General features: G+C 52.4%; 7 protein-coding genes across 15 annotated transcripts in view; 5 read left to right on the top strand and 2 right to left on the bottom strand.

Annotated features, from left to right (window-relative positions):
• Positions 1-4: 4 nt before the first annotated feature.
• LOC311425367 (histone H1.3-like) lies at positions 5-836 on the top strand (the record flags this gene model as incomplete). The annotated part of the gene is made up of 1 exon (XM_084501239.1): positions 5-836. Exon 1 carries the CDS (start codon positions 294-296, stop codon positions 834-836), a length of 543 nt encoding a protein of 180 aa, XP_084357365.1. The 5' UTR covers positions 5-293.
• A 570-nt stretch (positions 837-1,406) lies between these two features.
• On the bottom strand, positions 1,407-7,156 carry LOC311425339 (uncharacterized protein; the record flags this gene model as incomplete). 4 transcript variants are annotated; one of them, XM_084501164.1, is made up of 6 exons in its annotated part: positions 3,427-3,562; positions 3,085-3,180; positions 2,283-2,522; positions 1,849-2,194; positions 1,706-1,765; positions 1,407-1,606 (listed from the first exon to the last, which is right to left on the bottom strand). In XM_084501164.1, the coding sequence occupies exons 1-6, from the start codon at positions 3,502-3,504 to the stop codon at positions 1,407-1,409; spliced, it is 1,020 nt and encodes a 339-aa protein (XP_084357290.1). In that variant the 5' UTR covers positions 3,505-3,562. The 4 variants fall into 4 exon arrangements, with proteins under 4 accessions (XP_084357290.1, XP_084357291.1, XP_084357289.1 ...); XM_084501165.1 differs by having other exon boundaries at positions 2,283-2,495; XM_084501163.1 differs by adding an exon at positions 7,100-7,156 and having other exon boundaries at positions 2,283-3,858.
• LOC311425365 (zinc finger protein RFP-like) lies at positions 3,851-6,704 on the top strand. Of its 2 annotated transcripts, none has more exons than XM_084501235.1 (3): positions 3,851-4,281; positions 5,056-5,154; positions 5,474-6,704. In XM_084501235.1, exons 2-3 carry the CDS (start codon positions 5,079-5,081, stop codon positions 5,983-5,985), a joined length of 588 nt encoding a protein of 195 aa, XP_084357361.1. In that variant the 5' UTR covers positions 3,851-4,281; positions 5,056-5,078; the 3' UTR covers positions 5,986-6,704. The 2 variants fall into 2 exon arrangements, with proteins under 2 accessions (XP_084357361.1, XP_084357362.1); XM_084501236.1 differs by lacking the exon at positions 3,851-4,281 and adding an exon at positions 4,537-4,674.
• A 123-nt stretch (positions 7,157-7,279) lies between the features above and the next one.
• LOC311425362 (C-type lectin domain family 2 member D-like) lies at positions 7,280-12,094 on the top strand. 2 transcript variants are annotated; one of them, XM_084501230.1, is made up of 6 exons: positions 7,280-7,539; positions 9,082-9,308; positions 10,455-10,601; positions 10,691-10,848; positions 10,950-11,059; positions 11,149-12,094. In XM_084501230.1, exons 2-6 carry the CDS (start codon positions 9,209-9,211, stop codon positions 11,252-11,254), a joined length of 621 nt encoding a protein of 206 aa, XP_084357356.1. In that variant the 5' UTR covers positions 7,280-7,539; positions 9,082-9,208; the 3' UTR covers positions 11,255-12,094. The 2 variants fall into 2 exon arrangements, with proteins under 2 accessions (XP_084357356.1, XP_084357355.1); XM_084501229.1 differs by lacking the exon at positions 7,280-7,539 and adding an exon at positions 7,642-7,760.
• Positions 12,095-12,561: 467 nt separating this feature from the next.
• LOC311425355 (C-type lectin domain family 2 member D-like) lies at positions 12,562-17,558 on the bottom strand. Of its 4 annotated transcripts, XM_084501210.1 has the most exons (6): positions 17,432-17,558; positions 16,826-16,917; positions 15,509-15,607; positions 14,813-14,985; positions 14,326-14,432; positions 12,562-14,030 (listed from the first exon to the last, which is right to left on the bottom strand). In XM_084501210.1, the coding sequence occupies exons 2-6, from the start codon at positions 16,881-16,883 to the stop codon at positions 13,865-13,867; spliced, it is 603 nt and encodes a 200-aa protein (XP_084357336.1). In that variant the 5' UTR covers positions 16,884-16,917; positions 17,432-17,558; the 3' UTR covers positions 12,562-13,864. The 4 variants fall into 4 exon arrangements, with proteins under 4 accessions (XP_084357336.1, XP_084357337.1, XP_084357335.1 ...); XM_084501211.1 differs by lacking the exon at positions 17,432-17,558 and having other exon boundaries at positions 16,737-16,920; XM_084501209.1 differs by lacking the exons at positions 16,826-16,917; positions 17,432-17,558 and adding an exon at positions 15,768-15,898.
• A 2,355-nt stretch (positions 17,559-19,913) lies between these two features.
• LOC311425368 (C-type lectin domain family 4 member A-like) lies at positions 19,914-23,473 on the top strand. Its single transcript, XM_084501240.1, has 4 exons — positions 19,914-20,042; positions 20,942-21,040; positions 21,423-21,551; positions 21,873-23,473. The coding sequence occupies exons 1-4, from the start codon at positions 19,970-19,972 to the stop codon at positions 22,085-22,087; spliced, it is 516 nt and encodes a 171-aa protein (XP_084357366.1). The 5' UTR covers positions 19,914-19,969; the 3' UTR covers positions 22,088-23,473.
• A 139-nt stretch (positions 23,474-23,612) lies between these two features.
• Positions 23,613-25,286, top strand: part of LOC311425353 (killer cell lectin-like receptor subfamily B member 1B allele C) — an 85,380-nt gene continuing 83,706 nt past the window's right edge. Inside the window, exon 1 of the mRNA XM_084501203.1 lies at positions 23,613-24,592. Within this exon, the coding sequence (XP_084357329.1) occupies positions 24,508-24,592 (85 nt within the window). The 5' untranslated portion in view covers positions 23,613-24,507. The remainder of the gene's footprint in view (positions 24,593-25,286) is intronic.

Here is a 25,286-nt window from a genome sequence, read left to right as displayed (position 1 = left end):
GGCGGAAAAATGCGTTTTGGTGGCAGCGGGAGCCCAACCGGGGGAGGGGTGGGGGGAGCAGGGGCGCGAGGCAGTTGACCCTGTTGCGTCCGCCGGGGAGGGGAGGGGGGGGACGTTGACTCGGTTCCGTCCGGCCCGGTGCTATATAAAGGGGCCGCGGGGGCCCCACCGCCCCGCAGTCGGTGGTCGGCGGCGGCGAGTGCGGGAGCGGCGCGGGGAGCGGAGCGGAGAAGGGGGGGAGCGGCGCCTCGAAGCACGGCGGTGGGGGCTAGGGCTCCGGTGTGACACCGGCCATGCCTCGCGGCAACACGCTGTCCCAGCCTTCCACCTCCCGGGCGGGCTTAGCGGTGCAACTGCCGAGGAAGCGGGGGCGGCCGTCGCTGTCGGACCTCATTCTCCGCGCCGTCTGCGTCTCCACGGCTCGCAAAGGCGCCTCGCTGGCTCTCATCAAGAAGACGCTGGCCACCGAGGGATACGATGTGGTGAGGAACAGCGGCCGCCTCAAGGCGGCGCTCGGCGGTTTGGTTACCAAGGGGCTCCTGCAGCGTGTAACCGGCACGGGCATCGCCGGCTCGTTCCGCATCGGCCGCGTCGGTAAGGAGCGCATGGAGGGAGCCGCGCGGAGCGAGAGGGCGGACGGCGAAACCCGCCAGCGCCCCGCGGGGAAGACGAAGGGCCCGAGGCGCGCTGTCAAAGCCACCCCGCAGCGGCTGAAGAAGCCGAGGAGACCTCGGGGCAAGACCGCGGCGGCACCAGCGGAGCCGGCGGCCGAGGGTGCGGAGGCAGCCGGGCGCCCGGAGGCGGCGGCGGCGGCGGCGGTTGAGGAGGAGCGTTAGGAGCGCGCGGTGGAAGAAAGCAATAAAACCTTAAACCCAAAGGCTCTTTTAAGAGCCACCCCCGAGAGCTCAGCAGAGGGGCTGTACGCGCGGGGTGGCCGGAGCTGATGAAAGCACGGCGGCAGCGCCGCTCGCTCGCCGCGGCTTCCCCGACGGGCGCACGGCGGCAGGGAGGGAAGGAGGGAGGGAGGCGCCGCCCGCGGTCCCTCAAAGAGCCCCCGGGGGAGTGGCGGCGGCGGCGGCTCCGCCGGCAGAGCCCGGAGACCTCGGGGCGGGGAGCGCGCCGCTGCCCAGCCCCATGTGAAGTTCTCACTCAGGTCCGCACGTCCCCCGTCTCCCCCTCCCATGCACAGGTGCGGACCTGCCGGGTGCAGTTCTCAACCCGGTCCGCATGGGACCGCAAGTCCTCCTCCCACCCACGCTCTTTGGATGGCAACCAGGAAGGAGAAAATAATCAACTTTTTTTTTCTTTTTTTTTTCTTTTTTTTTTAAAACAAACCTATCACGTGCACAGAAAAATGCCGTTTTGAACCCATTTACAGCCGGGAAGGGGGATGCCCGGGATCCCTTTCAGAGTCCGCTTATCTGCGCCTTCTCCTCCACCTCCCACGAGCAGCGCCGCGGGGCAGCCCCCTCGCAGCCCAGGGCGCCCGGCGCCTCCTCGCATCGCTGGGGCTCCCTGGCCTTATCCTGCTCCTCGTCCCACCGCACGCTTTTTCTGTCCCCCAAAACCTGCGGGGGAGCCGAGCCGGGATCTGGCGTCCCTTTTGCTGAGGGGAGACCCGCGCAGGTCAGAGGCAAAGCCCAGGAAAAGCTGAAGTAAGAAGAAAAGCTTTAAATAATAATATTAATAATAATAGCTGTCTTACCCTTTTCCTCAGTGCTCAGGATTTTCCCTGTTTCCAGCTTCGGTTTGGGTCTCCCTGGGTCTGGAAGGAAGGAGGCAGGGAGGTGGTGGATGCGCCTCAGTCGCTGCCTCCTTCCCCCAAGCTCCTTTTCCTCCTAAAATTACCTCGCAATTCTTTCAGAGCCTCCTCGAGGGCAGCGTGCTGGCGGCGGCAGGAGCGCAGGCTCTTTTCCAGCTCGGGGGGAAGCTGCGGCCTCGCTTCGTTCCAGCTGGGGAGAGAAATTACAGAGGTGGACTCGGCGTGAGGGTCGGGGCTAAACCCGTGCAGGTAACAAACCCGAAATAATGGGAGATGAGGGTTTTGTAGTGCTGAGAAGCAGAAAAGTGGAAGTGGCGGCGCTGGTTTCATCCCTGGAGGGTGAAGCTTTGGGGTTTTATTGGCTTCGAAGCAGGGTAATGAGGTGTGGAAGCGATGGTGCGCCACGTACCTGCTCAGGCTGCTCCCGGTATCCTAAAAGGAGGGAAAAAAAACGGGATTAAGGGCCCCGTGTGTGGTTTTTGGGGGGTTTTACCTTCATCCTGGCGAGCGGGAGCCTCACCTGGGGCAGCCGCCCGGCCTCCAGCTGCCCGATGAGGCCGTGGAGCCGCGCGATCTCCTCGGCCACCCGCGAGGCTTTTTCCACCTGGGCGGCCTCGAAGGCGGCGTCGAGCTCGGCCAGCCTCTGCAGCACCGCGCGCTCCTTCTCGTCCAGCAGCCGCCGCAGCCGCTCAAACTCGCCCCCGATGCGCCGCCGCTCGGCCTCGCTCGTCTCCTGGGGGAAGGAAGCAGGAGGGGAAACCTCCCCCCCCCCGTAACCGCGCGTCTCCCCCAGACCTGATTTATTTTCCTCCTTTTTTAAGCTAAGGACAAAGCGCTTTGGCTGGAGCCAGGGGGTTGGAAGGCTGGGGTAGAGCAGGATGTGGTTAATTAATGCCTGGAGGGGAGTTGTGCAGTTTATCCGATGCTTCTTCTGCTCTTTTTCCCCTTCTATCACCATTCCTACTTCTATAATTAGCGCAAAAATCCAAACCAGAGCCTCGGAAAGTGAGCGTCGAGGGGAAAGTTTTAATTCCTTACTAATAAACTTCCCTTTGGGGGCTCGGTATGGAATTTCAAGAAGCGATGCTGCTAATTAAAGCAATTTAAAACGCTAATATGCAGGTGCACGGGGGAATCGCAGCTGGGCGTGGAGGCAGCACTCACCAAACCTGCCCGGGATCCGCGCGGTCGGGCTCGACCGGGTGTGGGGCTTTGCAGGGCGCGTCGCGGGGATGTTCCCGAGCGTTTTGGGCAGAATAAAAGAAAAAAAAAAAAATCCCAAAGCCCCCAACGGAGCTGCTGAACCACCAAAGGGCCCTTACCAGGTAGTCCAGGCGGCGTTTCTCGTCGGCCACTCTCCAGTCTAAAAACTCCGCTAACACTTTCCGTAGGGATTGTAGGTGAGATTGGATTTTCTCCTAAATATAGACCCCAAAAATAAAAATAACGAAGCGATCAGCTTGGCTTTTTGGCTTTAAAATCCTCAGTGAACGGGGAAAGGAAAGCAGCTTCCCCAAATCCACCTCTGGAACCGGCCCCAGCTTTCTGCTTCTCCTCAGGAGCCAAATCTTTTTGCTTTTGCACCGCAAAATGAAAAAAATTTTCCCTTTGCGCCAACCTCATCCAGCTGCCGAACCCATCGGGATGCCCGCAGCCAGCCTCACCTCCTCCTCCTCCTTCTCCTCCTCCTCCTGGTGCGTCCCAAAAAGCTTCGTGGCCGGAGCCCGCAGCCGCTCGCCCATTGCCACTGACGGCCTCGACCTGGAGGATTTTCACCCCTCGGGGTTTCTTCAGGGCCAGGAGAAGGCGGCGAGGAAATTCTGCGAGCGATCGGCCTCGGCGTGGAGGCTCCTTGCTGCTTCCATGCTTCACCACCGGAGGTTTGCAGCAGCACGGGGCAAAGCCGAAATCCCGCGACCCGCCCCGGGGTGTTCCCATATTACCCCAGCGCCACCTTCCCGGGTGGAAAAATCAGAGTTTGTCATCCTCGTCCTGCCCCCAGACGACTTTTAAGCAAGTGGTTGACTAAATCGTCACGTTTCCAGGCTTTTCTTGCTGATGGCAACGCAGCTGGTTCGCCAAATTCCTCCTTTCTGCTGCGGTGTAAGAATGCAGGTTTTTAGCACATCCTCTCTCCTTTTTTTTTTTTATCTTTTTCTTTTTAATGCATTGAAAATATAAAATGTAGCCTTGAAGCAGAAAGGGCACAATCGGAGCGGGCAGGAGGTGGCCACGCGTGTCGTGGCCCCGTCTGCAGCCGGGAGATTGGGGCTCTCCTCCCCCCCCAGCTGATAAAAGCTGGCGGGGACAGAGACGGGACCGAGCTTTCGCTGAGCCTCTGCCAGAGAAACGGGGGAAAAAAAAGCTAACGGGGGAAAAAAAAAGCCAAAAGGGGAAAAACCAAGCAAGGAGAAACAAGTGGGGGGAAAAAGCAGCCGGAGGAACCCCAAAACGACGCTGGAAACGGCCAAGAAATACCCAAAAAGTTTTGACAGAGGAGAAAATCCCAGCACTGCAAGGTGGGTCTGTTTTTTGTTTTTTTTTTAAATTTTCCCTTTTTTATATTTTTTTATGAGTTTTGTAGCATTTCTGCAACTATTTGGGGCTTTTCTTACAATTTTCCTGCTCAGAACTGCGGCCGTTTACCACAGGCACTTATTTTTTTGTGGGCAGAGCCCCGCTTTGGGCTTCAAAAAGAGGGATTTGAAGCCTTCGGTGCCAGCCCTTATCTCCCCGTGCACACTTTTTCCCTGGGGCTGGAAGGAAATTTCTCCACTTTTGGCAACATTTCTCTCAAAACACTTTCCTTTGGAAATTCAGCGTCAACTTAGCTCGATTTTAAGGATGTTTCTTGCTCCTCTGAAATAAAATAAATTCATTTTTGTTGCCCAAAGAGCAAGGAGAAGGCAGGGGTGGGTTTAAGGCAGATTCATCGCTGAATTGGCCCCAAAATGAGAATTTTTGGGTATAAATCATATCTGGGGGTAGATTGCTCTGTCCGGGCTCGCTCCTTGTGTTCCCTTTGTAGTGACAAGGAATTGAGAGATTTAATCTGATTTAATCTGATTTAATCTGAGAGATTAAATCTGATTAATGTGATTAATCTCAAATTTAATCTGAGAGCTTAAATCTGTGGGTTTTGCCCTAAATAAACCCAGCTCCTTGATGGCTGCTGGAGGAAAATAGCAATTTTTTTCAAGCGTTTTGACTACAGATGGTGGATGAGCCAATTATGTGGGATAATAATTTAATTTTATTCCTTTTTTTGTCCTTCTTTTGGCCCTTCTGGACAGGAGGAGAGGACACGGTGGGCGCGATGGCTTTCTTCCTCAAACCCCGGCCGTGCACGTGGGACTTGGCTGTGGACTACAACGCAGCGAAACAGTTTCAAGGTAAGAGAAAATGGTCAAGAAGGAGCCAAGGACCAATTCCTGGTGTCTTCCGGGCTCCACAAACTGGGAGGTCTGTTGGGGGTGAGGCTCCTCCAGTTCTAGCCTCGCCTGGAGAACCTCCATCTCCTGGATTCTCCATCTCCAACCTCACCTGGAGGTCCTCCACATCCTTCTGCCTCCATCTCTGGCTTCACCTGGAGGTTCTCCGCCTCCTCTCCCTTTCTCCTTGAAAACCGAGCAACTGGAGTGGATTTTCGGGGGGCGGTTGATCCTCTGTGCTCGCGCTTCTTCCCGACTCCTCCTCTCTTTCCCTTTCCAGTGGATGTCACCCTGGATCCCACCACGGCCGGCCCCGAGGTGATCCTCTCCGAGGACCTCAAGGAGGCCACCTGGGGCAGACCGGGACGCCGCTGGCCGCAGGGTCCGGGCCGTTTCGACACGGATCCGTGCATGTTGGGCAGCCAGGGCTTCACCTCGGGTCGCCACTACTGGGAGGTGGAGGCGAGCGGGCGCTTCTGGACCGTGGGGGTGGCTCGGGAATCGGTGCGGAGGGAAGGTCGGATCCTCTTCAAGCCCAACGCCGAGATCTGGGGCTTGCAGAAGTACGACGAGCTCTGCGTGGCCCTCACGGCGCCCTCCAACACCTTCGTCCCGCTCCGCAGCGGGGAGATCGGGGTCTACTTGGACTACGAGGTGGGGCAGGTCTCCTTTTACGCCCTGGGCACCCGCTGCTGCGTCTTCACCTTCCGCGTGGCCTCCTTCAGCGGCGAGAGGGTCTTCCCCTACTTCTGCGTGCTGCTCTCCACCATCAAACTGCCCCCCAGGGCCTGACGAGGCGGCGACGGGGTCCCCCCGAAACCCTTCGGGTACTTCCAGGAGGAACGGAGACGCCCCTCGCCGCCCCTCGCCTCATGTTATTGTTATGATTTGGATTTTGTTTCCGTCAGGGTTTGGGGTGATTCCCACCATCTGTAGCTCACGGGTCTGCCTCACCTCGTTTCATTTTTATTCATTTTTATTCATTCATTTTTATTCATTTTTTTTCTTCAGGGTCTGGGGTGATTTCCACCGCCCATAGCTCATGGGTCTGCCTCACCTCATTTTATTTTAATTTGTGTTTATTTATGTTTATGTTTATTCATTTTTATTCAATTTTATTAATTTTGTTCATTTTTATTCATTTTTATTATTTATGTTCATTTATTTTCAGTTACTTTTATTTTTTTCTTCAGGATGTGGGGTGATTTCCACTGCCTGTAGCTCATGGGTCTGCTAGATTTTATTTGTATTATTATTTTTACTGTTTTTTTTTTTTTTTTTACTTTTTTACTTTTATTTTTATTTTACTTTTATTTTTATATTCATTTTATGGTACTTTTATTTTTTCTTCAGGATTTGGGGTGATTTCCACCACCTGCCTCAGGCTCCGATGTCTCTGTTATGGGTTAAATCTGGGAGGTTTTGGGTCTCGTGGCGGTTTGAGCCGGAACCCCCAGTCTCAGCTGAAAGTTGCTGGTTTTAGGGTTATTAAAAGCATGTTAATAGTTTAATGAGCTGAAATCTTTGTTTTTTCCCCCAAACCCATGCTACCTTTGCACCCTGATTAAACTCCCAAATTTCAGCAGAATTATTTTGAATACTGTTGTCGTAATTTCCTAATTTCCGCAGAATTTGCTTGAATACCGCCTGCAGCTACCTGATAACAGAACTGAGTTTTAAATGAAATTGTTTAAAATAATTTTTTTCATAGGAATTTGCCATCCCTCCCCTTCCCTTCACTGTTTCACCCACTGTCGTTTATTTGAGCAATTAATGTGCCATTATCACTGGCTTCAGACCAAACTTGACAGGTTTTATTGTTATAAGGAGGAGGTGTGCGGGGGGGAATACGTTTGGGTTGGGATTTAATGAAAAAAAAAATGGGGGAAAAAAAAAAAGTCCCTACAATGCCTTTCACAAAATGGCGGCCGGGACCTCCCCTCAGAGCCGCCACAGAGGAGGCGGGTTTCGTTCCGGCCGCTGATTGGCTCGCTGCCTCCGTTGTCCCGCCCTTGCTGGCTGCTGATTGGCTCCTGCTGCGAGGTTCTGCCTCCTCTCCTGGTTGCTGTCGTTGTGTTGCGGGACGGGGAAAAATTCGCTGTTTTTGGCCATTTTTTGCCTTTTTTTGGCCTTTTTTCTACCTTCTTACGCGCGTTCTCGCAGCGCTGCACGCGGGCGAGCGCTTGGAGCTGCTGTCACCGCTCCTTTCCTCTGCTCTGCGCCGCGATGGAGGCAGCGGGACCTGCGGGACCTCCGCGGCGCCAAGATGGCGGCAGGGCCCGGGGTCGCGGCAGGGCCCGGGAGGGCGGCAGGGGCCGGGGTCACGGCAGGGGCCGGCAGCACACGGTGAGTTCGGCTTCGGGGGGAGGGTTTCTGGGGGGGTTCCACGTTTTGTGTAGCCCTTTGAAGGGCTCTTGTAAGGAGCGGGGCTGGGAGGAGCCCCCGATTACCCCACCCACATAGGAGGCTGGCTTAAATGTTCCTCCGTGTAGTAGGAGCGTGTGCCGTGTCTGTGGCTTTGCATTACAACCTGGCGGGCAGCGTTTTGAGATTGGGGTGCGATTAAGGTTGGTCATTGGGATTAGGGCTGGGGCCGGGGCTGGGGTTTGAGCCATGAATGGGCTCGGGCAGGGGGCTGCGCCGGCCGGCCTCGGCCTGGGCGTGGGGCGTCGCCGGGCCGCCCGGGCCCCGGCGCTCCCGGGGCGCTGCCGCCGGGCCGCCCGGGCCCCGGCGCTCCCGGGGCGCTGCCGCCGGGCCGCCCGGGCCCCGGCGCTCCCGGGGCGCTGCCGCCGGGCCGCCCGGGCCCCGGCGCTCCCGGGGCGCTGCCGCCGGGCCGCCCGGGCCCCGGCGCTCCCGGGGCGCTGCCGCCGGGCCGCCCGGGCCCCGGCGCTCCCGGGGCGCTGCCGCCGGGCCGCCCGGGCCCCGGCGCTCCCGGGGCGCTGCCGCCGGGCCGCCCGGGCCCCGGCGCTCCCGGGGCGCTGCCGCCGGGCCGCCCGGGCCCCGGCGCTCCCGGGGCGCTGCCGCCGGGCCGCCCGGGCCCCGGCGCTCCCGGGGCGCTGCCGCCGGGCCGCCCGGGCCCCGGCGCTCCCGGGGCGCTGCCGCCGGGCCGCCCGGGCCCCGGCGCTCCCGGGGCGCTGCCGCCGGGCCGCCCGGGCCCCGGCGCTCCCGGGGCGCTGCCGCCGGGCCGCCCGGGCCCCGGCGCTCCCGGGGCGCTGCCGCCGGGCCGCCCGGGCCCCGGCGCTCCCGGGGCGCTGCCGCCGGGCCGCCCGGGCCCCGGCGCTCCCGGGGCGCTGCCGCCGGGCCGCCCGGGCCCCGGCGCTCCCGGGGCGCTGCCGCCGGGCCGCCCGGGCCCCGGCGCTCCCGGGGCGCTGCCGCCGGGCCGCCCGGGCCCCGGCGCTCCCGGGGCGCTGCCGCCGGGCCGCCCGGGCCCCGGCGCTCCCGGGGCGCTGCCGCCGGGCCGCCCGGGCCCCGGCGCTCCCGGGGCGCTGCCGCCGGGCCGCCCGGGCCCCGGCGCTCCCGGGGCGCTGCCGCCGGGCCGCCCGGGCCCCGGCGCTCCCGGGGCGCTGCCGCCGGGCCGCCCGGGCCCCGGCGCTCCCGGGGCGCTGCCGCCGGGCCGCCCGGGCCCCGGCGCTCCCGGGGCGCTGCCGCCGGGCCGCCCGGGCCCCGGCGCTCCCGGGGCGCTGCCGCCGGGCCGCCCGGGCCCCGGCGCTCCCGGGGCGCTGCCGCCGGGCCGCCCGGGCCCCGGCGCTCCCGGGGCGCTGCCGCCGGGCCGCCCGGGCCCCGGCGCTCCCGGGGCGCTGCCTACCGTTACCTTCTCACCGCGGCATCACCTTCCCATGTTTCTATTGTCACTTTTCTGTTTTTTCTGACTTTCTCCCTTCCTTCCAGGTCCTTCCTACTCTGCAGCACCCCTTGTGGCCTGCCCCTGGCTGCTACTTTCCCAGCCACAAGCTGCCCTCAGAGGACCCGTGGAGATTTTGGCCCTTGGAGGCCGCTAAGGGGAGGCTTCTGAGATATGGCTGTGGCGCTTCTTCAGGGGGAGAAGAGGAATGAGGATAACGATTCTGTGACGGAGAGAAAGCGCTCTGAGGCAGGCGTGAAGCAGTGGGTTTTGGGTAAGCATCCTTCCCTGTTTGGAGGGTGACAGATCCGTGGGGAGTCAGAGAGCCACCGAGGCTGGTAAAGGCCCCCGAGGTGGAGGTTAGTAGTCGAGGTTGGGGCCTCGGAGGTGCTGCAGCTGCAGCGCCTGGTCACGAGTTACAGGAGGATTTTGGCACTTCCTTTGCCACCCAGCAGCTGTCGCAAGAGAGACTGAGGAGGATCGAAGGTGTGTGAGTAAGAGGTCTGGTGGTGGAGTAGCTCCCTCGTGTCCCAGAGGGAAGGGAGCCGTGGGAACAAAGAAAAGCTTCAAGGCCTTGGGATGGCTGGTGAAAGATGTGGTTAATGAGACAGCGTCGAATTTTGGAATTTCTTGGAGTTTTGATTACAATGGCAGGTGTCCTGCAAGCAGGTGCTCAGAGTAAAAGTTTCTCGCGCCCTTCTTTTCTGTGTTACCTGACTCCTCATTTCTCCCCTTTTGACATATTGGCAGAGTACTACATGTTCAAAACCTCCTCCATGCCCTTCTGTACTCTAAATGTACAATTTTACATGTATTTGGCCTACCGTTAATTTCTCCTTTTTTTTTTTTTTTTTTTTAACCCTTTCCTTTTAGTGACTAGCTTGTCACTTGTGATCTTCCTTTCTATTACTCTCGTGCTGCTCATTCTGTTTCTCTTCGCTATCCTCCTTCTTTTGGGCCTGTGGGCACTTCCCCTTTGCTAAACGCGCTGCCCACTTCCGTATGAACACGGTCACTTCTGAGGATGCGAGATGAGTGGCATTTTTGGCTTCAAAAAACACCTTCTCTTGCAAAACTCAACGTTGTTCCTCGCGGCACTGACCTGACAGGCCAGAAGGCTGCGCTGCCACCCAGCGAGAGAGACCTCAGCGGGCTGGGGAGAAACTTACTGAAATGTAAACGAGGGCACGTGCAGAGGGGCAAGAAGCCCGTTGATTTAGGTGCTCCTGCTCCATCAGGGATTGGCCTAGACGATCTTCCAAGGTTTCTTCCGTTCCCTGACGTTCCGTGGAGGTCCAACCGTCCCCCTACCACCAGCGGCACCCCCAGGGTGTGGGGAGGGCCTGGTTTCTCTCAGCCCTGCTGCCGGGGGTCTGCACGGCGCTGGGACCCCTCACTTCCCCCCTTCTTTTCGTTGCAGGTCTTTTTACCAGGTGCAAGGTTAAAAGAGTTGTGGCCTGGAAGCTATGCGTGTTCTTCGGTGCCATCATAGTGATTTTGATCTCCATTATCATCAGGGAACGTTCCCAGGTGGTTTCGGGGCTCTGCCCTGTGGCCCCAGCTGCAGGTAGGGGGAAAAAAAGGGGGCTCAGTGCCTGTATCCAACCCTGCTGCCTTTTTTTGCTCCTGCAAACCCCTGGATTTCTTTGTCCTTAGGGCTCTCTCAACCTGTGTGTTCCTGCCCCCGTTTTTGGATCGGGTTCGAGGGGAAATGTTTCTACTTCTCCGACATGGAAAAGAACCAGACCTCGAGCCGGGCTGACTGCCACGCGCGCGACGCCAACCTGGCCGTGATCCAGTCCGAGGAGGAGCTGGTGAGGCTGGGGTTTTTCTCCTTTTTTATTTTGGGTGGGGGGCAGAGCTCTGGGGGTGTCGGTGAGCCCCCTTTTCAACCCTGCTCCCCCTCTGCTCCCAGGAGTTCGTGCTGCGGTATAAAGGTGCTCCCGACCACTGGATCGGGCTGAGCCGCCAGAACCCGAGGCAGCGCTGGGAATGGGACGATGGCACCGAATTTAACAGCTCATTGTGAGTCCGCCGTGCCCTGCACGCAGGGGTTTTTGGGGTGAGGGGGGCAGGAAGCATGCAGGGTGCTCACCCCGCTGCCTCCCCTGCAGGTTTCCCATCGGAGGAGGCGAGGATTTTGCTTTCTTGAACAACCAAAAAGTCACCAGCGCGCGCAGCAGCGGCGAGCGGCACTGGATCTGCACCAGGCAGCCCTGAGGCCGACAGACAGGGCGCCTCCAGGCCTCTTGCAGAAAATACCTCACACCTTGGTGCCTTTGCGGATATTTTGGAGAACTGACAAGACCAGGGTTCATTCCCCAGGCCTGCAGGTGGCGCTTTGTCATTGCTGCTGCTTCTGGAGCCTTTTCAGTTTTTTTTACTTCCCACTACCCGGTTCTGTTGCTTCTGCAAAACGTTTTTGTCATCTCAAGCTCTTCTGCACTACATTTTTGCTCCGTCTTTATCAGTGCATAGCATTAACGTAGATAGCAGAGCCAAGGTTGTAGTAGGAAAAGTCCATTTTTAGCTCTTCAAACCCTTTTCTAAGGGCACTTGCACTTTTTTAGCAGAGGAGGAGGAGCACTTTAAATACAGTGTTTTGCCAAAGAGATATCAGTATTGTGCCCAGGCAGAAACTGTCACAGGATGGGAATATCTCAAACCGCATCGTGGAAATGGTTTGGACTGGAAGAAGGCTTCAAGATGGCCCTGTTCCAACCTCACTGCCCTGGGCTGAAGTCCCTGAGCTTTTGCTGGGGGTGGAAATCAGCTGTCACCCATCAGCCCTGCTGGTGCTATCCTGAGAAATGTGAATAGCAGGTGTGGGGCTGTGACCAGGAACAACTTCGCATACTTGAAATTCCTCCTGTACTCGAACAAACTCTTCACGGGCTCCCAGGCTGGATGGAAGTAGTAGTTGAGTCAGGTCTACGTTAATGTGAAATGGTGCCTTTCTCTTGCTTTTCTGCTCCTCTGTATCTTTGTATTTATATCAACACTATTTTTCTACATACTGTTTTAATTTATGTGCAATTTCATAATAAAATATTTTTCCCACGTCTGGCTTTTTTATTATTTCCTCTTGCGTTACCCTGGGATCCAGCAGGAGGTGAGTTTTACCCCACTGCTTTCTGCTCCTCCATGAAAACTCTCTCATTATAAGACCAGAGCTCCATCCCGTGCCACATCTCCTGAAAATATTAAGGATTTCCTAAGAAAGCCCAGGAAACTTCACTGCAGGTCACCCAAATCTTGCTTTTAGGACAGCACCTTTGAGAAACAGCAGGTAATCTTTGCCAAAAAAATAAGAAATTCTCTGCTTTGGATCCTGGATGAACACAACGATGCTAAATGATGCTTGAGGGTGGGGTGCAGAAGGGTTTTGTGCAGGAAGCCCTCGTTCTTTGCTGACCTAAGCCAGACTTCGTGACATTTAGGTGTGTGAAGTCTGGAGAAAAGGCTAACAGCAGGAACTGGCATCTTGGTGAAGTGGTTTCTGCTCTATTTCAGGCCGGTGAATTGAATTTGTTAACCAAAAGTGCGTTTTTATTGCATGGAAGTGCCCTGCCTGGGACTGATGGAGGAAAACCAACAAGCCTTGAATTTATGTGCTTAGCTAAAGGCAATGTGCCAAGCCCACCGCTGCAAAATTCTCCCAGTTTGGGCTGCAAGAGCAAGTTAAAGCTAAATTAGCTGCGTTTGAGGCAAAAAGACTTAATAACAACAGTTGGAGCATGCGTGTAGCAGGAGAGGCAAGCAGGCTGTAGCTCTCAGTGTGCAAAATAAGGAAAGAGAGAACAGAAAACGCCAGATTAAGGCTGGCTCTGTCTTTAAGAAGTAATTACAACGTCGGTACTCGTTACCGAACACGTCGCTCACCGGTTCTGACGGCCCCTCATCTTGTGAAACTCTTGCAAACAGCTCAAAGGGCATCAAAAGCCCTCAAAATACAGGATCGAGTCAAGCCAGATCAAGGCTGAAAGGTCGCGTTTCCCACGAGGTGTTTGTACGAGGAGGCTCTTCCACGGATTTGCTTCTCCGTCTCCAGTCCTGGAGGTGGCACTGGTGGGCTTGATTTGGAGCTGGCTGCTTGCTGGGAGGAGCCAGCTCTTGAAGCTCCTGGAGTCCGTTTCTCATGCTGTTGTTTTCCAAATGGAACCAAAAATAAGAGCGCTGCTACGAACCCTACGATCCTCACCGGCACACCTTCACCAACCGTCTCCGATCCAAGCTGCGGTGCTCCTCAAAAAAACGCCTTCCCAGGATGGAGTTAGCCGTGCAAATGTCTCGTGTTTCACCTGCAGAAGACCCGAAAAGCAAAAAGATTCCCAAAGCAAAAAGATTCCCAAAGCAAAAAGATTCCCAAAGCAAAAGATTCCAGAAAATCCTTGGAAGTCCGTCCTTGCACCGTTTCCACGTGCTCACAAGGAACTGGAAAGCTTTTCCCAGCCGAGCAAGCTTGAAAACTGCTGATTTAACTTGCCAAAAATTGGGAAAAACTTGAATCCCATGCCATTTGACCTTTTTTTTTTTCCCCCCGTACAAGCTGCATCTTGATGTCTCCTTAGGGTGAATCCTCTGCACGCTCAGGCATGGTCTCATTGGCAGCTTTGTGACTTCTGTGGTGCTCTGATATTTCATTTCATTGTGAAATGAGTCGTGAATGAGTCATTGCCACGTATGACCGTGCTGCCGTGAGAAAATATCAGCTGTTGGGTTGCAAATTCAAGTAGTAACTTCAGCAGTTCCCAGCTGAATTCCCCTCCTGAGTTTCCTTCAAAGTTTCTGAGCTTCCCCTGTTTCGCTTCCCCTGTTTGCTTTGGGTATTTAGGAGCTGATGCAAAGATTTCGAGCTCGTCTCGTCTTGTTGCCTTTGTCTGGGCTGTTCAGCGCGGGCTTGGTGCAAACCCAGTTTCTCTCCGTGCTGCACTGGGAGGAGTGGAGCCCGGTGTCGCCCAGGTAGGCACAGAAGCCACCTCCTTGGACCTGAAACCTGAAGGACAGAAGAAACAACTGGCCTCAAAGAAGAAAAGGGAGAAAAATCGCAGCGATGATCTCTAAGGAGAACAAAAAACGATCAAAAGTGGGAATCTAACAGCGTTTTGCCCTTGCTTCCACTTCTCAGCTCGGAAAGCAAAGAACGGCTCTGGAAGCAACGTGGCCCTCTCCAGGTCTCATCGCCCCACCTCCACCTCTGGAGCTGGTCCCAAATCCCAGACAAAAAGCAAGTTTTGGGGCTGGAGAACCAGCAGCCAGCACGAGAACGATGAAAAACCCCGCAGACTCACAGGGGGGACGGCCGCGAGCGGTTCACCCATTTCCATGGTTGCTCCTCCCCGTCCCGTGAAAGGCCGACCCAATGCTCCGAGATGCCTTTATACCTCATTGTGAAACTCTGGAAAACAAAAAAAGGCTTTAGGGCAGCTCTCAGGGTTTCGGGACGTGCCCAGCAAGTCATCTGCAGAAACCTCCCTCCAACCAATAATTTACATTTTACGAGTCGCCTGCGCTCTTTTGGTGCTTAAATTATTCAGTCTGTTACCAAAACCCCTAATCTTTGAGGCAGAGACCTACTTCATTGTTGTCTAGGTTATTTTTTTTTTTCTTTTTCTTTTTTTTTTCTTTTTTCCCCTTTTTGCTACAGGTCTTGCACTGGTTGGTTTTGGTGAGAAGCTTGAGGAAAAGACCAAGGACTGGGAAGAAGACACTGAAATAGCAGGCAAGGAAACCAAAAGGTGGCAAAAACCTCAGTGGCTTTTCTGGGGGTCTCCATACCAAGTCTTCCACGCTGTCGAACATGGCCAGGGAAGCACCGAGAGCTGAGCAGTTGTCCTGGCTGGACGTCCAGTTCCTCTCAGCCTCCGAAAAATAGTAGCATTTTCCTCGATACCCGATCCAGTCGAACGGACACCGAGCACAGGGCTGGGGGCGAGGTTGAAAAGCGTGCACTGTCATCGATAGAGCAAAGGGGGACAAGAAATGTGGGAGGCTGGACCTTCGAAGCAGAAAACAGGCCACCAACGACGCGGGTTTGGGGAGGATTTACAAAAAGTCCTATGCCTAAACGTGCCCTAACGTATTATTATTCAACGTTAATACCAAAGCAGCGGCGGACAAATGAAAGCGAAAGCATTTCTCTTGTTTCTGCGGCCTTCTTGGTTTGGCTAGACTTGTGTCAACATCTCTTGCTGCTTGGCCAGCCCCTTCTTTGCCAAAAAAAGCCTCATGTGGGTAAAGTCTGATTTTTTTTTTTTTTTTTTTTTTTAAAGAATGATGCCACAGAGGAGATGGGTTTGGTTTTCTGGTTTTTTGCGCTCATCAAACTGGCCCTCACCTGGAGGGGACGCCTCCTGGCCTTGATTTTGTCTTCGTCAGGAGCACGGGGCTGGACTTGGCCCAAGTGCAATGACCCAAAGCGTCTTGGAAAGGGCACAGAGACGTTGTCTCCACGGTGAGCACCTCGACACTCACCTGCGAAAGCGATGGCGGTGACGAGCAGAACCAGGAACACCACTGCCATGGTGACCCGGCAGGCAACGCGTGCCCCTGGCTTCATCTCCAGGCTGGAACCTGCAGGAGAAGAGACCTTCAACACCTTCCTGGGAGCACCAAGGGCAACAGCACACTGCAGGTCCAGGGAATTGAGCCCAAAAACGTGCTTTTTTTGCCTCCTTTTGCTCCAGGAGGAAGAGGAAGGGGTCAGTCTCTCCCCTACACTGGTTGTACTCACTATCATTTGGGGTGAGAAACAGCCAGAAGTTTTGAATTCTTCCCCACGAGGAATAAAATGATTTATTCCTCATTTCTCCTTTATTTCATCCTTTATTTCTCAGGTTTTTCCTTCTTGGATACGCTTCCTTAGAAGGGGGACGTTGCCTTTTCCCCAGCTCCAGCTGCAAACCTCTGCTCTGAAATGCCTGTGGGCATTGCACCGTACCCAGAAGCGATTTCGTTTGAATTTCTGGGTTCTGTGTCATCATTACAGCTCGGGGGACTTCTTTCACAACCCGAACCGAGATGCTTCGGGTCTTGCAATGCCTTGAGTCATGCTTAGCCCATGGCTGGGTCTTCTGATCTAGAGCACGCTCTTATCTTAACTCAGCTCAAAGAAACATCTGTTTTCTATGAGGTTTGCCTTCCCTTCCTCCTCCTTGCACATCATCACATGAACCACATCTCATGCCACAAGCCCTCCTTCCCTCTCTTTTCCCTCCCCCATGAACAGGAATCATTTCAGACGATAATTCCGACAGCAAATATGACAATAGAAAAACCATGGCTCAAAATCAATTGGGACATCTCGAAAGGCCCCAAATCCCCTTTCCCACCTGCTTTGGTCTACCAAGAGGATGGTGGAGATGGGAGGAAGAGTCGGGTGAACCAAAATAAGGCAGTGTTGAAGAAAGGAAGGCAAAGGTTAAATAGCATTATGCTAATTTATCTAATTCCACACTCTTTTTTTTCTTTTTTTTTGGTATTTTCATCCTTCTTCTCTACCAACATCTCTACCAACATCTCTTTATTCTTAAATTGAGAACCAGGGGGTGAAGACACAAAACAAACACTGACTCACGGAGGATTCGTAACTAAAATCTTCCAAACTGTGACTTTTTAGCAAAGTTCCACCTCGTGCTCGCTGAGCTAAAAAAATTTCCCCTCGAGGGAAGTGCTAGAAAACGGAAGACTCAGTATTTCTTACCACCCCCTCGGCCTTACATCAGCTTGATTTTGTTCTCAGATTATAGAAGGCAGAAGAAAGCCTTGTTCGGGCAAGTGCTCTGCAGTTACCTCCCCGCTGGCTTCTTTCCGTGCCCAAAAAGCCAGGATATTCCCTCATTTCCTTCATCTCGGGGGATGCAGGTGGGGTGGCGATGGGGGACCTGAAAACCAGAAGATTTCACCCATCAGAAGCTGTGACCCACCCAGGGACGCGTTTTTTGGGGGGCTCTCTCCATCTGATTCTCAAACCGTGGTCGTCTTCGAGGTCCATCCAAGCTCAAGCCAAACTCATTGCAACCATTCAAAGAAAAATGTAATTTCCCCTCCCTCTGATGTTAATTTTACACCACCTTTACACCTCAGCCTTGCTGGGGATGGGTGAAGGCTTTGCCAAAGAAAGAATTTTGTTCCATTCAGCACCAAAATCAATTCCCCACCCACCCACTGCCAACCAGCAGTCGGGCACCATCAGAGCAGCAATCCTGGATTTTTCCCCCTGCAATTGATTCTCCCCCACTTGATTTTGCCCCCCTTGCGCTTGATTTCCCCTCCTTTACAACTGTTTGGTTTTTTTTTTCACTACAATTCATTTTTTCCGCCCTGCAACTCATTTTTTACCCCTTGCAACTTGTTCTCCCCCCACTTCCAAGCCCGAACCCTCCCCAGCCCCAGTACCTGCGTCCTGCCGGTGTGGGAGCTACTGTGTGAAGTGCGAAGCCTTGTGTCAAATAATTTATTTATTTATTTATTTATTTATTCTATTTTTTTTTTTTCTGGGGGATTTTCCAGAGGATCCAGCTGGGGAAGGGGCCGTGCAGCTGGTGGGGAGATGCCCATGGGCAGGAAGCAGCTGCTTCCCTGGCCCCCCCTCCAGCTCTGCTCTCACCACCTTCACTCCATGGGAGTTGCTATAAATATATATGTATATATTTTTATATAGAGTATTTATTTATATATACTATATATTTACTATATATAATATATATAGTATATATTTATATATATATAATATATAGTATATATATACTATATATAGTATATATATACACTAGATATAGTATATATACTATATATTTATATAGTATTTTAATCATAGAATTACTATATATACTTAATTTATAGAATTTAATACATCTGTAGTTTTATATATACATGTATATGTAGTAATTTATATAATGTAGTATTTTTCTCTATATATACCATTTCTCCCTATATAATATGTAGTATTCTATATATATAGTATTTATATATACACATAGCTTTTATATCATAGAATCATAGGTATATACACATAGTATTTATAGATATATGCACATAGTGTTTATATAGAGATATACACATAATATTTACAGATATATACACATAGCATTTATATAAATACATAGAATTTTTCTCTATATATATGTAGTTTCTTTATATACTATTTTTATCAGAGAATTAATATATGTACATGTAAATATACATAATAAATATATATAATAAATATTATATATATATTTATTATATAAATATTATATAAATATATATTATATAAATATATATTATAAATTATATATATGTAACATATATATAATGCAAATTATATATATCATATAAATTATATATTTAAGCATACCCATATATTTATAAGAATAAACGTATATAATTGTATCTATGTATTTATATATTTACTTTACATATATTTATTTACTTTTAAATGTTTATATATTACATATAATTTTATCTTACATATTCATATTTATATTTGCAAGTATGCATGCAGTTTGGATAGAGGTACTGCATGTATAGATAATGTATGTTTTGCCCTAGGAGTGGCTTGGGGTGTTGTCCTTGGACCGTTGCCGGTGTCTGTTTTCACTGAGGCTCACTCTCAAGCTGACTTGTTCCAACAAAGCCTGCTTGGGCTGTGCTCTCTCTCCTTAATGCCTCTCTCCTTAATTTACCTCTGCAAATATATGCAGATTTTCGTCCCTTCCTGCCTCTAAAAAAATGGGATTACCAGGTAAATGCATGCAAGGGGAGAAATGCAAAGAAAAAGGTGAAATTAAGCTGCCAAAAATAGGAGGATTTGCGATTAAGCTAGCCACCAAAGGTGTTGCCATTAAGCAATCGGAAAATAGGTGCTTCGGAAACTAAATTATTCAAAAAAAGGTGTTTCTCCAATCAAGCAATCAGAAAGGAGGTGCTTGCAATCAAGCTATCCAAAATAAGTCTTGCAAAAAACACACTTTTAAAAAATTATTTTATTTTTATTTTTAAACTTTTTTTTTTTTTTTGCAAGCTATGGTCAAGATTGACTCAGGGCCTTTGTGCAGCCTTTGATGTTGTTTTTTTTTTTTTTTTTTTTTTTCTTTCTTATTGTTTTTTTTCTTTTTAGCACTGCAGGAAGAGAAATGCAGAAGTGAGCCGGCCTCTGCTCACCGCAGAAAATTGAGTACAAAACTTTCCATGAGGTCAATGAGAGCTGAAGGCAGAGCAGCAACAAACAGCAAAATGGACTGGTGGTGCTTTTTCCCCAGTCCTAGGAAGTGCCAGCTGCTCCATGCAGCGGAGGCTAGGTCAAGTTGGCATGAGAAAATGAAATTAAACATCAAGATCATGCATATGTAAAATTGTTGCAGAAAATGAGCAAGGAAAAAAAAAACCCTCTTGGCCTCTTCTGGTGCAAAAGTTACAGGATAAATGACTTGGCATGGAAGAAAAAGCAACAAATTATGATCAAAACCATAACCTTCCAGCTTTTGGGTTACACGCAACCGATGCCCAAGCCGTATTCCAGGGAAGACCCAGCAAATACCACCTTTCTCCTCCTTCCCCGACTATCTGCTGCTACACGTTGGCCTGCCCCCATTAAAAATAAATAAATAAATGAATGAATAAAGGTTGAAGGGCTTTTATTTTGTCTTTTGTCACCGCTCTGCCCTCCTGGCAGCTCAGTACCACAGTGCTGGCTTGCGGACGCTAAAGCCAAAAGGTGTTTCTGCACCTCCAGAGGTGCGACCTCCTCCTGCCAGACTTTGATTGAAGGGAAAAGGCTGTAGGATATGTCTAGATATCTACCTACCTATCTATAAAAAAAAAAAAAAAAAAAAAAGGACTAAAAAAAGCCATTTCCTGATTCTGGACGCAGGCGCAAGAAGGTTGGTCGTAACGCAAGGGTTGCCCGGGGACTTTGTCACCCCTGGGACGCTTCTGCGGGCGGGCGAGCTGACCATGGCTGGGGAGATTATTTATGCTGATTTAAGGCAACCCGGAGGGGGCTCTTCACCTGCTGAGAGGCGTCACAGTAAGTGTGATTTTGGGTGGTGGGCGCTCACGGCGAGCTCCAGGAAGAGCTGGCGTTTGGGTCCGCTTGCGTCTTGGCCAAGAAAAACGGCCAAGCACCAGTTGGGTTGCGGGGTTGATCCCGGTTTGTGCGGGAAAAAAAAAGGAAGGAGGGAAAGAAGGAAGGACGGGGGAGAAGGAAGCTTGCAAACGGCTGGAGCTTCAATGATTTCACTGCTGGGGCTGCTCTCCCCGCAGCAAAAATCAGCCCCAACGCAAGCTGTTGGAAGTCAAAGCATGGCAAAACACGCCCAGGACCCTGGTGGAGAGGAGGTGTGGAGGGACCCGAGTCCCACCAGCTCTAAATGAGGCCAATTTCCCAAGAGTTTGGGTCTTTCCCCCCTGCTCTTGAGGACCCCCACTGCCTCCCAGAGCACTCGGAGGAGACGGCCTCGCTTCTGAGCCCAACCTCAGCACCCAGCCTCCAACAGGAGCAAAGCCCGCCACTGGGACTCCTTCCCCACTGGGCCCCACTGGTGCAACTGGGAAGCCACAGCCCAGCTGCTTCCCATCCCCTCCAAGCTCCTGGAGGCTTTGCTCCAGCCAAAGCTGCACCACGGCGAGCAGCGGGACCCACGCGAGGAGGGTCCTGGGGTGGGAAATGCAAAGAGAAGGCTGCGATAATTGGTTTTTCACTTGTTTTTCTTTTGTTTTTGTGGAGGTAGCAAAGTGTCTGTCGAGTTCTGCTCAGAGGGGCTCTATTTTATTTTATTTTCTTATGATATGATGTGATATGGTATTAATTTATTTTATCGATTCATTTCATTTCATTTCATTGCATTGCATTGCATTGCATTGCATTGCATTTTCATTTTAATTTACAAGAAAGCACTTTCTGAACAAAACCATGGACTCTTTCAGCTCCCGCCGTGTGCCCACGGTGGCACGGAGTCCTTCTGAAGCTGAGTGTGCTGAGCCACTTGGTGCTGCTGGTGCTAGTGGTGTTGCTCAGTGTGCAGGGTGAGTAAAAACCACTTGAAAACATGTCCAAAACCCAAGCGAGCACAAGGGAAATTGTACTTTTATTTTTTTTTATTATTTTTTTTTTATTTTTCTCACCAAGGGGAGGACAGGGTTCTATCCCAGGAACTGGGATAGTGATACTGTTTGGGTGGGGAACACAAACACAAAACCACAACAACAACAACAACAAAAAAGGTAAGAAAAAAAAAAAAAAAAAAAAAAAAAAAAAAAGGCAACATTTCTATGCTATTGCAACAGTTGGGTTATGACCAGAAAAGGCGCTTGCACAATAGCTCGGGGAACTCAACTCAGCCCTGCTCGGTTTTCACAATGTTGCCCCCAAACAGCCTCAATCTCACCCCAAAATTTTGTCTCTAAGTTTTTCAGAAGACGCCGACTCCTCCCAATGCTCTGCAAAACAAGAGCGAGGCCGGGAGAAGGAGCAGGACAGAGGAGTGCGTGGCTCCCTCCCTGCTGCGCTACTTCTGCCGCTGGAACGGCTCCGCAGGTAACCCCTTCCCCAGGGGGGTCCCTGGGGTGCAGTGGGTGTCCCCGGGGGGCTGCAAGCCCGGCTCAGTGTCAATGAGCATGGCGAGGAAGAGCTCGTTTTGCTGATCATCTCCATCCTCTGTGGGCCTCTGGGAGGAGGAGGCACCTCTCCACCTTCCCCGTGCTCACCCCACGGTGTCCTCATTGCAGTGGATGGGTGGGAAAAGTGGGCAGGAAAAATTTGGGAGGGGAGAGAGCACCCTCCCCAGTGTCACTTGACTGGTTTGAGCGAGACCTCGAGCACTTTTTGGGGTGTCTCACGGCTCCATCTCCTCTCCAGGCCACGGGGGCTGCAAGCTGTGCCCCCCGTCTTGGCAGCTTTTTGGGGACCAGTGCTACCAGGTTTCCAAATCGACTGGGACTTGGATGGATGGTGAAAAAGACTGCGAAAGTCAGGGGTCCCATCTGGCCGTGCTCCGAAACACCGCCGATATGGTAAGTGCAGAGTGGAGAAGGCTTGAAATGGACCCAAAAGTCCTGGGTTTTGGTGGGTAGAGGGGCAAAAACTGCCGTGGAGCTGCTGGTTGGTGGCAGGAGGCTTGGTAGCTCCAAGCCACTTCGTACTAAGGAGGTAACAGGGCTGAATCACCACCAAAAGGGCTTTGGAGGCCTCTTCCCACCTTTGGCATGGGAAGAAGGAGGGACACGGAGCTCAGGGGGAGCCTCTGGTGTCTCAGGCTCTGAATTTAAGCAATTTCCTCCCACTGAGTGAGGCAGCACCCAAGGCACAGGTGGTGTTTAGGGCCCATCTCTTTGAGGATGAAGCAAATGGGTTCAAAAAGCCAGCTTTGCACCCCAACGAGCCTCTTGCTGAAGGCCTTTGGAAGCCACCGCTCCTCTCCCATTCACCAGGAGCACTTAAATGAGAGGATCCAGCAGGACAGCAAGGAGAAGCTGACGGTGTGGATCGGATTAAAGGCATCCAACTACGTATGGAAATGGGTGGACAACTCCTCCTTCGATGCCACCACGTGAGTACAGCTGCAACCCGCATTGTGCGGAGCAGCTTTGCTCCACTTCTGCCCAATATCTTCAATATTTGGTATCTGTGACAGCTTTTTAAACCCCCCGAATGGCTTTATAGCCCAATAGTTGGCTGTACGAAGCACTATCACCCAACATCTAATCACGCCTACGCAGCCAACGTGATTTTAATGCCCTGGGCATGCTCCAGTGGAGGAAGGAGCCAGATGGTAGTGCAAGCACAGCAATCTGCACGCGCATCTGGGCAAGCCCGCAGAAGGAAGCCTCCTGGAGCCCAGTGAGACAGGCTGGGGAAGAAGCTCCCATTGCCCCCTCACCCAAGAGGAAAAGGAGCTGCTTTTGAGTGCTGACGGTTTTGGTTTGCAGGTTCAGTTCCCATGGGAGTACGGAGAACGGCTGCGCAACATTGAAAGACAAGAAGCTGGAGGTCGATGGCTGTGGGAGCGCCCACAAGTGGGTTTGCCAGACAAAACCCTTCCATCTCCTTTCAAAGACTGCAGGAGACAGAGAGCTGTGTGGTGCCCACCCCGAAAAGCCCAGCCTGCAGGACGCTTGCTGCTAATATTTGGGGTGAAGCCAACCCTCCTTGTTACAGCTCTGCGAGTAATTTCGGGGTTTGAAGCCAACCAATCCCAGCTGAGACTATCAGTGTATGGACTGGTGAAATTAGCATGTGGTTTATTTTTTTTTATTATTATTATTATTATTAAAAAAAGCATACCTATATGTACACACAGACTATGTGTTCCATTCTTGCTTTGTCCTCCTTCCAACAGAAAATGTATAGTAAAAAAATAGCATAACTCCATAGCAAATCAGATTTGTAGGTTTCAAATCTGTTGTTACAAACATACAGGATTATGAAAGTTCATGCCATGTGACTAAGAGCACAGATAAAATGCTTCTTAAACCCAAATAGGCTTGCTGCAGTGACTGCTTCCCTGGGGAGCCTGTTCCAGTGTGCAACCACCCTCTCGGTGAAGAACCTCTTCCTGATGGCCAGCCTGAACCTCCCCTGCCTCAGCTTGACACCATTCCCTTGGGTCCTATCCCTGGTCACTAAAGAGAAGAGATCGGCGCCTGTCCCTCCACTCCACCTCAGGAGGAAGCTGTAGGCCATGATGAGGTCTGCCATCAGCCTCCTCTTTTTGAGGCTGAACAAGTCAAGCCCCCTTAGCAGCCCCTCATACGTCTTCCCCTCTGGGCCCTTCACCATCTCTGTGGCTCTTCTCTGGACACTCTCCAACACTTTAATGTCCTTCTTGTGCTGTGGTGCCCAAAACTGCACACAGTACTCGAAGGGGAGGCCGGCCCAGCGCAGAGCAGAGCGGGACAATCACCTCCCTCGACTGATTAGTGATATAGTGCTTGATGCACCCCAGGGCTCTCCTAGCTGCCAGGGCAGACTGCTGGCTCATATTCATTCACCTTGCTATCCTCCCCTCTTATACCCTTGTCTCCACAGCAGTTCTTTTCAAAACACCTTTTCATTGGTCAAACAACTTTGCATATAACAACAGCAAACACCCAGCAACTTCCATGCCTTAATGGTTGGAGAACAAGAGACCAGCTGGAGAACAAGAAACCTGAGACTGCATGGAGTCTCCTGAATCACCCTTCTTTGTTCCCTCTAAACTCTTTTATATTCCTCATGGCCTCATCCTTAAGAGTCTAATGTTAACATCAACCACGGGGCTTTCCAACCCCCATGGCCACACTCCCAAATCTCCCCCTTCTTTATTAATATCAACCATTGTCTCAACACGAATTACCACTCCATATATAACAGGGGCATTGCACGGCCGTGAGCTGTGGCAGGAAGCTCCGGCCCCGCCGCTGGTTTGCACTTCAGCGTTGCAGCTCTGAGCATTTTGGTTTCCTGTCCTCCGGACTCCATCGTGTCCCCTCCACCTGCTGCGTGTCCTCCTGCCATGGAGGATGAGGATGGCTACATGGCCTTGGACAGGCGATGCAAGCGGGATGCTGCGGAGAGGCCGGGACCCCTCCGGGACACAGGTAGCGTGGTCCGGTCCTCCGTCCCCACCACGGCTTTGTGGTGGCGAGAGGATACCCCGGGTGGCGATTGCTTGGCGGGGGGAAGAAGTGGGGTGCGAGAAGCAGCTCTTGGGGTCCCAGAGAGTCGCTCAAGCTGGGGAAACTGAGAGGAGGCTTGGGGAGGACGCTTGTCTGTGATAAGCTCAGTATCGTGGAATAAAAATGGTTTTGCACCAGAACTGGGAACATGAGAAAGCAGAGGAAATACCAGAGAGGTGGTTCCATAGTTCCATGAGGGCTGGAGATGGGTGAAGTGTGAGAAAAGAGAGAGAAAGGAAGCATTTTTAGGACTTCTGCTGTACAGTACTCCCTTGCACGGCAAAGTGCTCGGCGGTACACACCTATTTTCTAGAGCCATAAAGTTGGTGTAACTGGGAAGCTACAGCTCAGCTTCTCCCCGTCCCCTCCAAGTTCCTGATGGCTTTGCTGTAGCCAAAGCTGCCCCACGGCAAGCAGCAAGACCCTTGTAAGGAGGGTCCTGGGGTGGGAGAAGCAGAAAGGTTGTGATCATTGGGTTTTCACTTGGTTTTTGTTTTTTTTTTTGGTTTATGTGCAGGTAGCAAAGCGTCTGTCAAGATCTGCTCAAAGAGAGGGGCTCTAAAAAAATATTATTTTTATATTGTATTTATTATTTTTTATTTATTTATTTGATATT

This window comes from Aythya ferina, assembly GCF_964211825.1.
Source record: "Aythya ferina genome assembly, chromosome: 30".
In the NCBI taxonomy this organism is placed as follows: Eukaryota; Metazoa; Chordata; class Aves; order Anseriformes; family Anatidae; genus Aythya; species Aythya ferina.
Note: the sequence above shows the minus strand (reverse complement) of the source record. Positions and strands in the feature narration are given on the sequence as shown.